The sequence below is a fragment of the Mycteria americana genome, chromosome 16, assembly GCF_035582795.1.
Source record: "Mycteria americana isolate JAX WOST 10 ecotype Jacksonville Zoo and Gardens chromosome 16, USCA_MyAme_1.0, whole genome shotgun sequence".
In the NCBI taxonomy this organism is placed as follows: domain Eukaryota; kingdom Metazoa; phylum Chordata; class Aves; order Ciconiiformes; family Ciconiidae; genus Mycteria; species Mycteria americana.
This window is the reverse complement of record NC_134380.1, coordinates 1,484,887-1,498,469: the sequence shown is the minus strand read 5'-3', so window position 1 is coordinate 1,498,469 and position 13,583 is coordinate 1,484,887. Positions and strand designations below refer to the sequence as shown.

Below are 13,583 nucleotides of genomic sequence, written 5' to 3'. Positions count from 1 at the left end.
AAGAGGAGAGAAGGGCCCTGGGCAGGCGGTGAGGATGCTCCAGGCGCTGTTACACCATCACTGTTGCACTGAATCACTCCAACTAACTCCACTGGCTAAAATTTAGGTTCCTTGTCTAAGCTAGAGAATTTGGAACCTCCAGAGCTGATAGAAAGATCTAAGACAAGAAGTTCAGAGTGACCTTTAAGCCTGACCTTTAAAGTAATATGTTGACACAATTCAAACCCCATCCTTGATCGGCAGCCCCCATTTTTCTGAGTCCAGGAATACTTTATACAAAGAAACAGTCAGAGAGAATGACAGCAGCTGACCCCAAAGCTTCTCAAATAGCCTTTTCCTGAAGGAGAGAGGGGTGTGGGTTTAAATCTCTTAAAGCAGTTGAAAGCAAAGAAGCACCATTTCCCAGATGATGAAACACTCCCTTATTTACTGTAATGGGGCAGTGAATGATGCTTTTGGCCCATGGCCCTGAGACATCACAGCAACACACTAAACTCCCCTCTTAGAGTATCTACCAGCCTGGTGTGTGGCCGGGGAGGGAGGGGAAAATGAGATGCTGTGTTTGCACAGCAAGCTGTAATGGCAGTATATGAATGTTACAGGGTCTGTTCCTCTTGTTCCATCCTGGAGGTTTGTATTTAGATGCCTCCTCTGGGATCCTTACTTTTCCAGAGACGGCTTTGAATAACTGCAAGGCATGGTGACCAGGTTGGCCAGGAAACACGCATTTACTCTGATGAAAAATGAGATGTATTGTCATCCCACACAAGATCAAAACTAATAACTTCTTGCTGTTTTCTATGAGGAAAGCAGAGGAGGCACCAGCAAAACAACCTGGACAACCCCAAGGCATCTCCAAATCTACATGAATTTGCAAGCACCAAGCTTGGGATCACTCTCACCTGTTGCCAATGCTTTGCTCTGTATTAAAAAAAAATAATCTCAGTGCTCATACCCAAGCAGGGATTTGACGCTGGGTCTTCTCCATCCCAGCTGGGACTCCTCACTAGTGGGTAGAAATAGGTGCAAACTGAGATAGCAGAAGACCAGTCTGTGTGCTGACCAGAGATAAGAGCCAGGAGCGGAAAAGCCTTCCCATAAAAGATTTAGCCAGACCAATGCAGGGGTGCTGCAATAAGAACATCCTAGCTGGTGCCAGTGCGGGAACAGAGTTAGCCCAGCTGGTCTCCAGGGCATGGTGACCCTCATGGCAGCTTCTCCCTCCATGTCCAGGTCCTCTCTCTTCTTCCAAGATGTAGGAAGCCCCACTCAGTCTCCTGGATGAAACTGAGTCAGGACACAACACATAAGACGAGCCTGATGGAGGATACCATAACCCTACACGTAGCTCAGCCTCCAGCACATAGCTGTCTCCATTCTCAGTTTCAGAAGAGTTTCTATGGTAACTGAGCCAAGCACTAAACAGACCCTCTATTTAATGAGAAATCTCTATCATTTTGGTAATGAATAAGCAGCTAATGCGCAAATATATTTGAGGGTTTTCCTCAATGTAATTAGCTCAGATGGTTGCAGTTAAATATATGCTATTCATCAAATACGACAGGCAGATAACTATTAAAAGGCAGTATTATGTGATAAGTCTGATGTTTACCCCTTCTGCCCAATTCGGATCACTCGGAGGTCTTCGCCATACTTCGTTTTGATCCATTTGATACCCTGCAGCTGGGGATCCACCATGAGGGGCCAGCGCTCACAGTTGGTGAGGATGGTGGCATTTTCAGTGGACATCCGATCAGCTGGCAGGCCCTCGTTCTGCCAAGCTGCTACATCAGCATCATCTGTCAGCATGGTCAGAGGATCCAGGGATGGAGTTACAGGGATTGGCACCTGGGAGGAAAGGAGAAATGCTTCCTACTCTGTCAGCAAAAAGCGGTGAGTGCAACTTGCAACATATTCCAGAGATGAGCAAGGAAAACATTTCAAGAAAAGTCAGCTTAATTAATAACTGATAAGTCATATTTATCAGTGACTTCCCATTCTACAGGGTAGTTTTGATCTAGTATTAAGTGTTTCCCAATTCTGTTGTGAACAAACGCAAATTATGCAGGCAACGCAAAGATTTTTGCCTGCAGAGCACTAAGCACCCCGAAGGGCCACAGCCCAGCCAAGCAGGCGCAGATCACGCTGCCCTCTACAAGCTCTCCCAGACGACAGCTTGGAAGAATATAATTAACACCCTCATAAGCCTGCTGTTGTGTTGCAAAACAGCATTAGCAGTTTCAGAAACACTTCTCTGACATGGGAGGCCATTTCTGGGTGTGACAACCAGAAAGTTATCTGTGCCAGTTATCTGAGCAGAATGGGCCTTTAATTTTCCATTAGAAATACAGGCACTTCCTTGAAATTTCTAAGCACAGAGTTAGGTCATTTTTTGGAAAAATATTGCCTTTCTTAACTAAATTTTTGGCTTAGCATTAAGAAATGCAGAATGAAGGTTTTCCTCTCTCATCCTGAGGAACCTGCTGATTTTCTCAGCTTTTTGATTTGGGCATCACTGCCTCGTTGCAACCTTGTTTAAAAGCTTCTTGGCATTTCACCAGGATTTATAACAGTTACTGTACCGATGTGCAAAAGCTCAATCCTGCAGGAGACCGAGCACTTGCATTTACTGATGTATGAGAGGACCTGTTAAAATCAGTGAAATATTAAACAAGTTTGAAACATGACAGTCACCACCTGGTCCAAACAGCAAGACGTGGGTAAAACCAGCTGAGAGGAATGGCCAGCATGAACGGAGCTTGTGTCCAGCATGAAGAACCATCTGGAGTTTTTTCAAGCCTGCTAGAGAGCTGACAGTGAGGTCTGCCTGCTCCAAGCAATTGCTTCTCCATACTACCTCCCTCGTTCTAGGCCATCCCTGATGCCTGGTTAAAACTGCACATCATTGGTCCTGGGCTCCATGTTTGGGTTGCTGCATCGGGAACTCTCCTCTGTACACGGAGGAATCGAGTCACTTGCATGGAGCAAGGACACCATAAAGTCTTCCCCAGAGAGGAGGAAATCAAGTGTGGCTATGTCTTGCTCCTCAATTCAACTTGGTGGGGACACAGGGATGCCCCTCATTTGGGGTATCCCCTCACTTGGGGGATCCCCTGTGGGCATCAGGATTTATGACCATGTTAATTCCAGTAACAATGGCTTTTTGGAGAAATCAGGGCTTACTTTTAGCTGGTGCAAATATGGCTTCCAGATTCCATCCAGGAGGTCTTGACGGTATTTCTTGGTGAAGTAGCCCAGGTAGGAGATGAAGGCTGTAATCAGCAAGACATCTCCACACAAGGTGCTCTGTTGCTGTTTGAAGTTCTTCACGGCTTCAGCCCATCTCACGTTCTCAGAGGCGAGTCCCCCAACCTACAATTTCCCAAGTCACATTGATCATTACAGTGGTTCTTTAAGCAATACCTCAGGATCTGCCCACATCCATACCCTGTTCCTGACATCAATTGTCATTTACTGAAGTTTAAAACTTGGGGATGGGAAATATTCAACCGTTACTTTGCTAACCACTCCAGCCCATTCAGTGAAAGACCTGTCCTGCAGTCAAATCTCAGCTGTCTGCTCCACAACTCCTCTAAAATCATCAAGGGAGGATCTATCACTTCCCCAGCAGGAATTCACATAAAGATATCTGCATAAAGATTTCTGAGGCAGCCCATCGACTATTAATTGCCTTAATGCCACAGATTCACACCTCATTACATGCTCTCTCACACAGAGCACTCCTCTCCAACAGCCACAACCTTCAGCTATTTCACACAATTTATTATTACCCCACGTAGATGGGATTTTGATCATGATCCCCTTGGGTCTACATTTTTCTTTCCCTTAAGGCTCTGTCCAGAAAACACTTCCTCATGGATATTTTTCATGAGCATCCAATGCGCAAGCAGTCGAACTGGGGGCTTACCAGCTTTGAAGAGGGTACAGCATCTCCTTGTAAAATAAGATTCCTCTACACACACGGACAACTTCTTTGACCATTGGTACTTTTCGGGGTACCACTGGTCCCTCATTCCTGAAGTCTTGTGATTATAAGAGATATCCTGGCACACCCCCTCCCCCCCTTTTTTTTTAAAGGATAAAACTTTAGCTCTATTAACAGAGAAACACAGCTTGGAAATATGAATGGAATGCATCCTTCAGATTCACAAGCCAGAAAAACCCAAACCAGTTAGAAGTTGGCCTCATGGATTTGAGACCAAGAATGCCAAACCTTATGGTCAAATTCATAATCACCCTCCTGTTGTCAAGGCACTCTGGAAACATCCATGTAACGTACAGATCCCCTCCACTCACAGGCCTCTGTTACCAGGGCCAACCAGCACTTTCTATTTTTCTTCTTCCGTATACAGTACACATGAGCTTAGGGTTATTTCTCGTATTTCTCATTTTTGTTAACAATTCCTCTATATCCTTCTTTTATTGCAAACCTCCCCAAACAAGAGGTGCTGCAACTAATACAACACTGTCTCCTTCTTCCAGGTCACTGTTAAATGTTAAATAGGACCAGCTCTAACACAAATTCCTATGATAAGCCTTATGAACACCTTGAATAACTCACTCCCCTAAACTGGGTTATTTTGCCATCTTAAACTGATATGCAGAACACAGGTCCCCAGGATGGGAAGGCACCACCTTCAGATCCTCACTGAATTCCACTGTTACACATTCCAACTTGACCAAGTCCTATTTCTAGTAGAATCTCGCTACCTTCTGAGAGCTAGGAGCCATCTTCTGATTTCCAACACAGATTTAGTCCTGGACAGTTTATGCCATCAGTTCCCAGGCAGACACTGTCCTCCAGCTCAAACAGCTCTCCTTTCACCCTCTCCTTTCGTGTGTACCTCCAGATGCTTTTATAAACAGCCAGTATTTTCTAGGGAATATGCTCCGCTTGGCTAAGGAAAAGAAGTTGATCTAGTTCCCCTCTGACATATACAAACATAGGAACAGCTCTACCAGGCCAGACCCAAGGTCCACCTCCTTCGGCATCTTCTCTGCTGACAGCAGCCCTTAGCAGATGACTTGGGAAGACTGTACAAATGAGCACCTGGTAATAGTTCCCGACATAATTTCCATCTTCCCACAACTGGAGGTTTAAGGACCTGCTGAAACAGAGCTTATATCTTCGTGCTTAATAGCCACTGATGATTTTTTCCTTCATGACTGAGTCTAAGCTGCCATGGATACCAACCAACCTTCTGGCATCTATACCATTCTGTGGTCAGGAGATAGACAGTTTAGCCATGCTTTCCGTAAAAAAAGTATAACCTTTGATGTGCTGCCTGACCTTTTCAATTGTTAAAACCTGTTCGCACAGCGGAAAAACAGCAAACAATCATGCTCATGTCACCTTCTCCATACCACTCATGACTTCAAGCCCTTGATATCCTCTCTGCTGTTTCCTTTTGAGGTTGAAGAGCTTTAGCTTATTCAATAATTCCTCACACAGAAGAAGCCTTTTGATTGTCCTTGCAGTCTTTATCTTTACCGAATGATGTAATCTTTATTATCCAGTTTCTTTTTATTGTTACCTTCTCTGCACCATTTCCCATTCTACTACATCCTTTGAGCAGAGGGGGCGGAGGTACAGCTGCACATTCAAGGTTTATTTAGAATGTATTTATATAGTGAGATTGTGATTTTTCTCTGGTTTGTTCTCTCTTCTTTTCTTAATGAACCCTAACATTCAATTTCGGCTTGGGTTTTCGGTTTGTTGAGGGGTTTTTTGCCTTTGGGAGCACAGATCTCACATACTCACAGAACTCTTAACTCCATCATTTCATTCCTGAATTATAATAGCTCAGCAACACTTACAGGGTATGTAAAGTAAAAACTAATTTTTCCAATATACATTACTTTACATTTATCTACCTGGCATTTCCTACCTCCATCATTTGGTATCATTTTTACAATTCTTTATAGACAGTCTCCATCATTACTGTATTCATATCACTGAGAAACCGTGTGACCTACTTACACATCATCTCATCCAGATTGTTTATGATTATTCCGATGAACAAAAGAACTACAAGACACCTGCAGTAATACCTCTGATGGCCTTTCTGCCTTGACAAATCTGCTCCTTTGAATCAGTGAAAACTGCCTTCTAGGCAGTCTGACTCCTTCCAGGAGCAGAAAGAGAGGCCGCAGATTTTTCTTTGCCCCGTTCAACCTCAGAGCTGTCCCTAAACCTGTTTCAGCTGGGTTACTCTTTCATGAACGTGAACCACCATCCTACGCACAAAGCTGCAGAGAAAATTTCCCCAGTGCCTTGTGCTGATCTCAGCGCGTGCTGATATTCCCTTAGCTTTGCTAGAAACTCTACTCTTGATATGATTAGGACCACTTCTGCCTTTCTTAGGGCTACGTGACGTGTAGGGCAAAGCCTGAACAAATAGATTCAAGCGGTCCTCACTGGTTGCTAGCAATGTGCTCCCGGTTTAAAGACACACAATCTGATATAAATCCGTAGTTACATGCCTACGTCTTGTATTACTGAATTTCATCCCATTCCTGTGGTTCTCATATCCAGACCATCCCGTTATTTCAACTACAGTCACGCTTCCTCTTTATCTGTGGGAATTCCCATTTTTATGTTCTTAGTCTTACACGTCTGTCTTATCATGTATACCCACATTCACTGAAGTGGAGCATATGAAGGCTGGAAAATATCAGGAATCAGGCAGCATGGGATATACCTGCCCTGTTCCTCCTCTGTTCTGGACATTTGCTGGAGTCCAGCTGAAGCTGGACAGACTTGGTCGCAGCCCGCATATCTGTTCTTACATAATCCTACTTGTTGAAAAAGCAGCAAAGCACTACGTTTAAGTTATCAGTTATTTTTAAGGATCATACCTAAATTATCCTCAATCTTAACTCCAGTAACAGTGCATAGATGTCTACTACCTCCATCTTTACTTTGTAGCTTTTATAGATGAAGTACCTACAGGTCTTTCCTCCAGCCTCCTTGAGGTCAATTCTCATACCACTCCCATAGCCTCTAAGACCAAGAAGTCTTTACTGATCTGATTTTCCTAATACTTGTAGACTCTTTACATACTCCTAATTAATTGCTTGAGGTGATTTTTTTTTAATCCACTTAGGTCCTGGGGGTCTTTTCTTCTCCTTTGCTTGGGTCAAATACTACTGCCACTTTTAGTATCTTAAAGAAATCCCAGGTGTCTTCCACCTCAGATCCTAGAAGTCATTGGAATTCTTTTTATTTAGCAAGTAGCAAATTAAAAGCCATCTCATTTGATTACCTTTAGCTCTTTGATAATGAGAGATAGTGAACAATCATTCCCTATTCACCTTCTGCATACTATTCATGATTTTATAGGCTTCTGTCACATCTATCCCTACACTGCCTCTTTTCCAAAATGAAAAGTCCTAATCTATTTCCTCTCTTCACATATGGAGGCTGTTGCATACATCTTTGTACCTCTTCTAGGTTGCCTACAGCCTTCTGAGATGGGGTAACCTGACTGTGTTCAGCATGCAAGATGTGGGCACACCATAGATCTGAACTGATACAATGATTGTTTAATTTCTGCTTCCTGATTTTTTCTTACCCATTCGTAATATTTAATTTGCCTTTCTTCCTCCAGCCGAGTACCACACTGCTGTTTCTGAGAACTCTCTGCAACAACTCCAAGAGCTCTTCTGTGAGTGATAATAGTGCAATTAGGACCTATCAATGTAAATGCATGATTACAGTTCGTTTTCCCTGCACGCTTTATTTTGCATTTGTCATCACTAAATTTCATCTGCCACATTAGCACATATCCACTCACAAATACCACCACCAGCCATCCTCCCTTGTCTGGTGCACAGATCCCTAGATGTTCCCTGGTCCCTGTCCCTTGGATCCCAGAGCATCTTCCCTAGGTCATCTGAAGTTCACGAGATGCCAAACTAAAATTAAGGCACTGTAAAAGTTCAGCTTGCCTTCATCCCCCTGTTTTGTTTTTCAATGCAAAGCAATACTATCTGTGTTTAGTTAGGTGTGTTCTTCATACAACCTCAAATATGTTTATTTCAAAGTCTGGGAACTTATTTCTGCCCACAGTCACATAGGTCACACACCTTGGATGTCACAGAAATTGCACATCAGTAAGGGCTGTCAGGATCTATTCCTAGCTAGAAGCCAGAGATGACGCAGGAGGCGGTGTGCATTGCACAACAGCAAGTCGGGATGCAAGTAGTTCCTTGCATACACTGCAAAAGTGACGCATTTTTGACAGCAGTAGTAGCAAGCTCTGCTTTCTAACCAGGCCTTTATAAACAGCTAGTGGAACTGGCACTGACATAACTTGTTCTTGTCTGCGTTTACAGCTGACTGTGTTCAGTGCTCCCTCAGCTACGACGCCTGCTAGCAGCTCCTCGCAGCGGCAGCTCTGTCCTGCGACCAGCCAAGACGCACAGTGCTCTAAGGAACCCGACGGAGTCTCAATTCAAGTTCTGCCCCGGCTGTGGGGTGGGGAGGAGATGGCCTGGGATGCAGTGTTCCCACTCCTCCAGCTTTTCTCTCCATCTTATGGCAAGCATGATAAGATTTCACCTCTAAATAAAAACTCTAAGTGAACAGATTCTCTATTAAACCACAATACAAATGTTGCAGCTTGTACCCCAGCCGCAGGCAGAGACAGCTGATTTCCCAGGGACTGAGTGCCTCTGTCCTCATCTCCCAACAAGTTGCATTGAACTCTAATAACTTCCACCAGCAGGAATAACCCTGGCCTTGCCCAGACTTTTAAATCATCCCTGATCCTAATCATATTATTCTTACATTGTTTTCCATATGATCCACAGTAAGCAGAGACCCCTGGTAATCGTGCATCACCGTGCGCACCTTGGCAGCATGAGAAGCCAGAGTTACTTTTCTCTCTTTGCAACTGGCCTGGCAAGAGCCACGTTCTCCCCATTAAAGCTCCAGACAGGAGCCCAAGGGACATTCATTCAGGGATTTCGGTTCCAGACAGGAGTTCCCAGTCGACAGCCTGTGCTTATCTCCATGTGAAATGAGAGACAGAGTTTCTGGATTTAGTCTGGATGACTTTGCCCATCAGCAGCTAACGCTGTCTGCAGGTCCCGAGGCTTTATCGACTGCAGGAGCAGGATGGCGCATGCCTGCAGTTGTCTGTGCAACACGTTCCTGGCTCCATTGCAAAATGTTCCAATGCAAGTGGGAAGTTGGAGCCCTCAGTGTGGCAGCAAGAGAAGAAACCCTTCCAGCCAACTAATCACAGCTCTGAGCCTCAGGCTGGAAAGCTGAAGGTGACAGTCCCTCCATCTACACCGCAGTCCCAAGGCAACAGGCACGGAGGGTCTCTGCAGGAAGCGCTGTCCGGGTGGCTCATGCACTACTAATGGGGCTGCTGTCTTTCCATCTTTGACAATGGTTTTCTGGCACAGTTGGGTAGGGTTAAAAGGGCTGGGAGGGAGAGAGCAGCAGAAAGATAATTTATGAGCCTATTTGCAGCATTAGGAGAGCTCCAAGCATCACTCAAATCTCCTTCCAAGTCTTTGTATTTGGAGACGTGGCAGCAGGAGACACTGGACAGATACCTGGTTTTCTTCCCTTGTTTGCTGTTGCACTTGGGTTTAGCCTGTACATTGTTTGGAGCAACAGGAGACTTTCAACGGTGTTTTGTGTTTGTGTGTACACGTGTATTCATCTCTCAGCAAGCCATAGACAAAACCAGAACGCAAACAATCCCACTCCATCCTTTTTTGCTTTATAAAAGCCCAGGGTTGACACTGGCTTCCCTAAGCTCTCAGCCTCTTATCTGTTACCAACGCTTGTGACTATCAGACTGAAAAATTTATCCAGCACAAGTGAGGCAGATGATGTTTGCCAGCTAGAGATCAATAAAAAACAAGACACTTTTTCCTAGTGGAATCCAGGGCATTGCCCAGCACCCATCTTTCTCACCACCACAAAGACTGTGCCAGTCCTATGATGCTTCAGTTTTGTGTGATCCTAGATGCAGGAATAGAGATTTACTTCCACCTGGCTCTGCTTTTTCTCTAACGACGAAGGAAAGAGTGTTTCAACCTGGGGGAGAGCGTGTCCTGGCAGCAGCCGAGTGTAGAAGATGACAACGTTGGCAGATTATGGAGAAAACAATGTTTAGCCTGTCTCACCTATGCACGTAGATAGACGCAGCTTGGGGAAGCTCTCCATACTTTCAAACGCAGAGCAAAAACTGCTTTCCAGCCCCCCTGGGCATCACCTTCGCGAGCACAGGAAGACGTGACTAATCATGGTCCCCGCTATGGCAATGCACCGTACTTGAGCAGATGTTCAAATTCAATCTAAATGAAAATGGCTTATAAAACTCAGCAAGGACTGGCAGGGCTGAAAAATAATAATCATATTCAAAGTAGAAAGCCTAAACCCGATTGATGTCCTTTATCTGCCAAAAAAAAAATCAAAACACCCTCCTCCACCCAGTTCTCTTGATGCACAGATCAGGCTCCGCACTAACGCATCCTCCTTTTCTATTTTACCATTTTCAGTTTGTTTCAATGAGAGACTTGAAACCAAATCACCTAAAAATTCTCATTTTAAGTATATATAAGAGACTGAAATAACTACAAGAATGGCCAACGTCACCCACTGGTGACCAGGCAGAGCTGTGCATAGTTTCTCCCATTCACACAACATCAAATAAGAGCGGGGTGGGAAAAGCAGTTTGTGCATAACCACTTCCTAATTGCTTTAATGGTTGCAAGATTTCAAAGTTTGCTGCTAGGGTTCTCGTGAAGCCTTGACAGGGAAAGGTTTCTTTCCAAAACCTGTCACCGGTGCATCCAAAGCACTGCAAGAGGAAAGAAATAGGGAGGCTTTGAAGCCAAGGCAGCTAAACTGCTGTACAAAATAAATCATCAAGACTGTGCCTAAACAATTGTGCCTAAACAATTGTGCCTAAACAATTGTGCCTAACCAGTTAAGTACGTAGTCCAGCATCAGCAAAGCATGTGAACAAGTACTGCTTTTAAGCAGGTGCTGACCCTGAGCCTGTGAGCAGTCCCAATTAATGAGTAAGGTAAAGAAGATGCTTAAGCAAATATATTCCTGTTGCTTCACTGAGATTACACTGCCCGTGACACAAACTCAGTGCTATCAGACCACGGGCAGATGCATGCATCATCGCAAAAACCTCGACTGTAACCAAATAAAGTTTTTCTAAAACTTGATTCCACTGTCTTATCTTGATTTCAGAGTCAAAATGCTTTCTTTTAAAGGAAATTATTAAACTTTCAAAATCATGTAGGAACATACATCACAAGTGACTCTCTGTCTTGTTAAAATATTTGCTCATTTTGTTTTACAAGGACAATTTTGTTAATATAGCTAAGCCAACTCCCCCCCCAAAATCCCACATTTTTTCCTTATCACAGTATCACAGTTGCACCTGAATGAAGATTCATGTTTTAAGCCAAGAATTCACATGCTAAACATGCACCTTTAAGAAATCATGTTCTGTTTGTTACAGTGGCACTAACTGAGGTGCAATTAAGCTGTATTCAGTGTAAAACATCCACTTACACACACACACATACATTTATATGAAGAGAACTGAAACCATCATTTCTATGTTTCTTTTTTCATGAAACATTTTCTTCTTGTATTCTGTGTTTACTGACTCCTACGTGACTCAGAGCCACAATCTACCTCCACATCACATGTTAAAAGGATTTGCTTAGGCTGTGGAAAGACACAGGGAAATACTCATCCTGCAAAATCTCCCCAGAAACATAAACGGCTCTTTCAACTGAAAAAGCTATTTTCCTGTTTTAATTAAAGGTTTTGAAAGCACTCAGTAAGATTTAACCTGAAGAACACGAAAGCATAAAACTCCTACAGTGGTTGCATAAAAGAGACCTAAATCAGTGTAGAAAGGGACTTATCTGCTGTTTGTCTTTGACCCCTTATATCTGAGTATATCACAGTCCTGCCGGCATTTGTCTGCAAAGCAGCTGCCTGTGCTACAGCAGTGCTACACTCCTGTTTTCCAAAGCAGGCTCACAGAGATTAAAGATGAAGGTCTTTTAAAGTTTCCCAGTAGCTAGGCGTTTAGCAGGTGAACTGTGCAGTTTTGGGGAGCACTTCGATGCCCCACTAAATGCAGGCTTTTTCACGTGCCCATGAAAACCCACCTGAAATCTAAACAGCTCTGAAGATCCAGGCTAAAGCAATTTGCTGAAGGTCACCTAAGAAGGTTTGAGAGTATGAAATGGAGAATTGAACACAACTCTCCATGTCCAAAGGAAAAAGCTTAACCATGTGGCTATCTTTTTATCCTTATCACTGCATGCTATATTGGGATAGATACAAATGGATACTTTACATACAAATTACAGCCCAACACAGCCATGAGCTGGTAAAAGAAGCAGAGAAACCTGCATCCAGCATGACTTCTAGAAATATCTTTGCATTCTGACTTAGCTGCCACCAGCCCCACCAGCAAAAGCAGCTTCAACAAGACAGACTGGGACCAACTTCCATCCCTGAATACGTGCAGACCGAGCAGGACACCCTCCCGGAGATACCGGGACAGCCTCTTGGAAAAGAGAGTGCTTTGAACACAACATCTCCGCTGCTCCTGGGAGGAAGGGCAGCACAGCAGCCTTTCTTGCAGTGCTGCTACAAAATCAGGCTGCGCAGCCCCAGGGAAGGGGCCGTGTGTTTCTGTGAGTTTTGCCAGGTCTCAGGCAGGAGCCCTGTGCTGAGCTGCACACACATCCCACACCCAAAACAGGGCAAGACAGGCACTTTCCATGCCAAGAGCTGCAGCAGAAGCAGTGTGGGAGTGCACTGCCTAAGTCTGCACCCATAGAAGTCTGTACCTCTACTTGCATCTTCCCCGCAGGTCTAGCGAGTCAGATGTTTTAAAAGCATAAAAAAATTGGGGCTCTCCACCAAGATGACGTCAATGCTGCCTTCGTGTGCTAGAGGGTGAGCTTGAATCAGCAGCGCCAGCTGCTAGAACCAGCTCCAACCCCACCGCCTGCCAGGGCAGAGCTGAAGCACAGGTTGGTCTCCTGCAGCCCTGTTTCCTTGCTTGGAGGAAGAACTGGCTCGCTCCAAGCTAACAGCCAGTGCAGAAACCAAAATACAAAGCCTTAAGGACAATTGCAGCATTGGATGTGAGCTGGGGCTCCAGCGAACAGGACAGTGTGAACAGAAGCCGTTAGCTCTCAGTCTCTTCTCTGTGAAGCAGTGACAAGGGCATTGCTCCCACAGAGGACTAGGAGGCTGCATATTTTGAAGGTACAACAGACTGCAATGCATACCGATGGGCTGATAACAAGGACACGCACCGGGTTTTTAGAGCTTTTCACTATTAACTTTTTGTCATTTCAAAACCTGCAACTGGCATATTCCCTATTTGTTTTCACGATACGATTTTGAGTCACACAGTTTTGGCCCATCAGTACTTGATCATGCATTTAAGTAACAAAAAGGAGATGAGAGCTGTGAAGAGAGTATAGCCAGTCTCTTTAAACATGAGCAGTGCCTACCCTGATGTATGAAAACAGCCAATGCAAAT

The 13,583-nt window shown here is 44.4% G+C and overlaps 1 protein-coding gene across 1 annotated transcript in view; it reads right to left on the bottom strand.

Annotated features, from left to right (window-relative positions):
* The window catches only part of LOC142417837 (dynein axonemal heavy chain 9-like), a 121,606-nt gene that overhangs the window by 83,062 nt on the left and 24,961 nt on the right, over positions 1-13,583 (bottom strand). Inside the window, exons 8-9 of the mRNA XM_075518928.1 lie at positions 3,184-3,372; positions 1,613-1,848 (exon numbers count right to left, since the gene is read on the bottom strand). Coding sequence (XP_075375043.1) covers positions 1,613-1,848; positions 3,184-3,372 — 425 coding nt within the window. The remainder of the gene's footprint in view (positions 1-1,612; positions 1,849-3,183; positions 3,373-13,583) is intronic.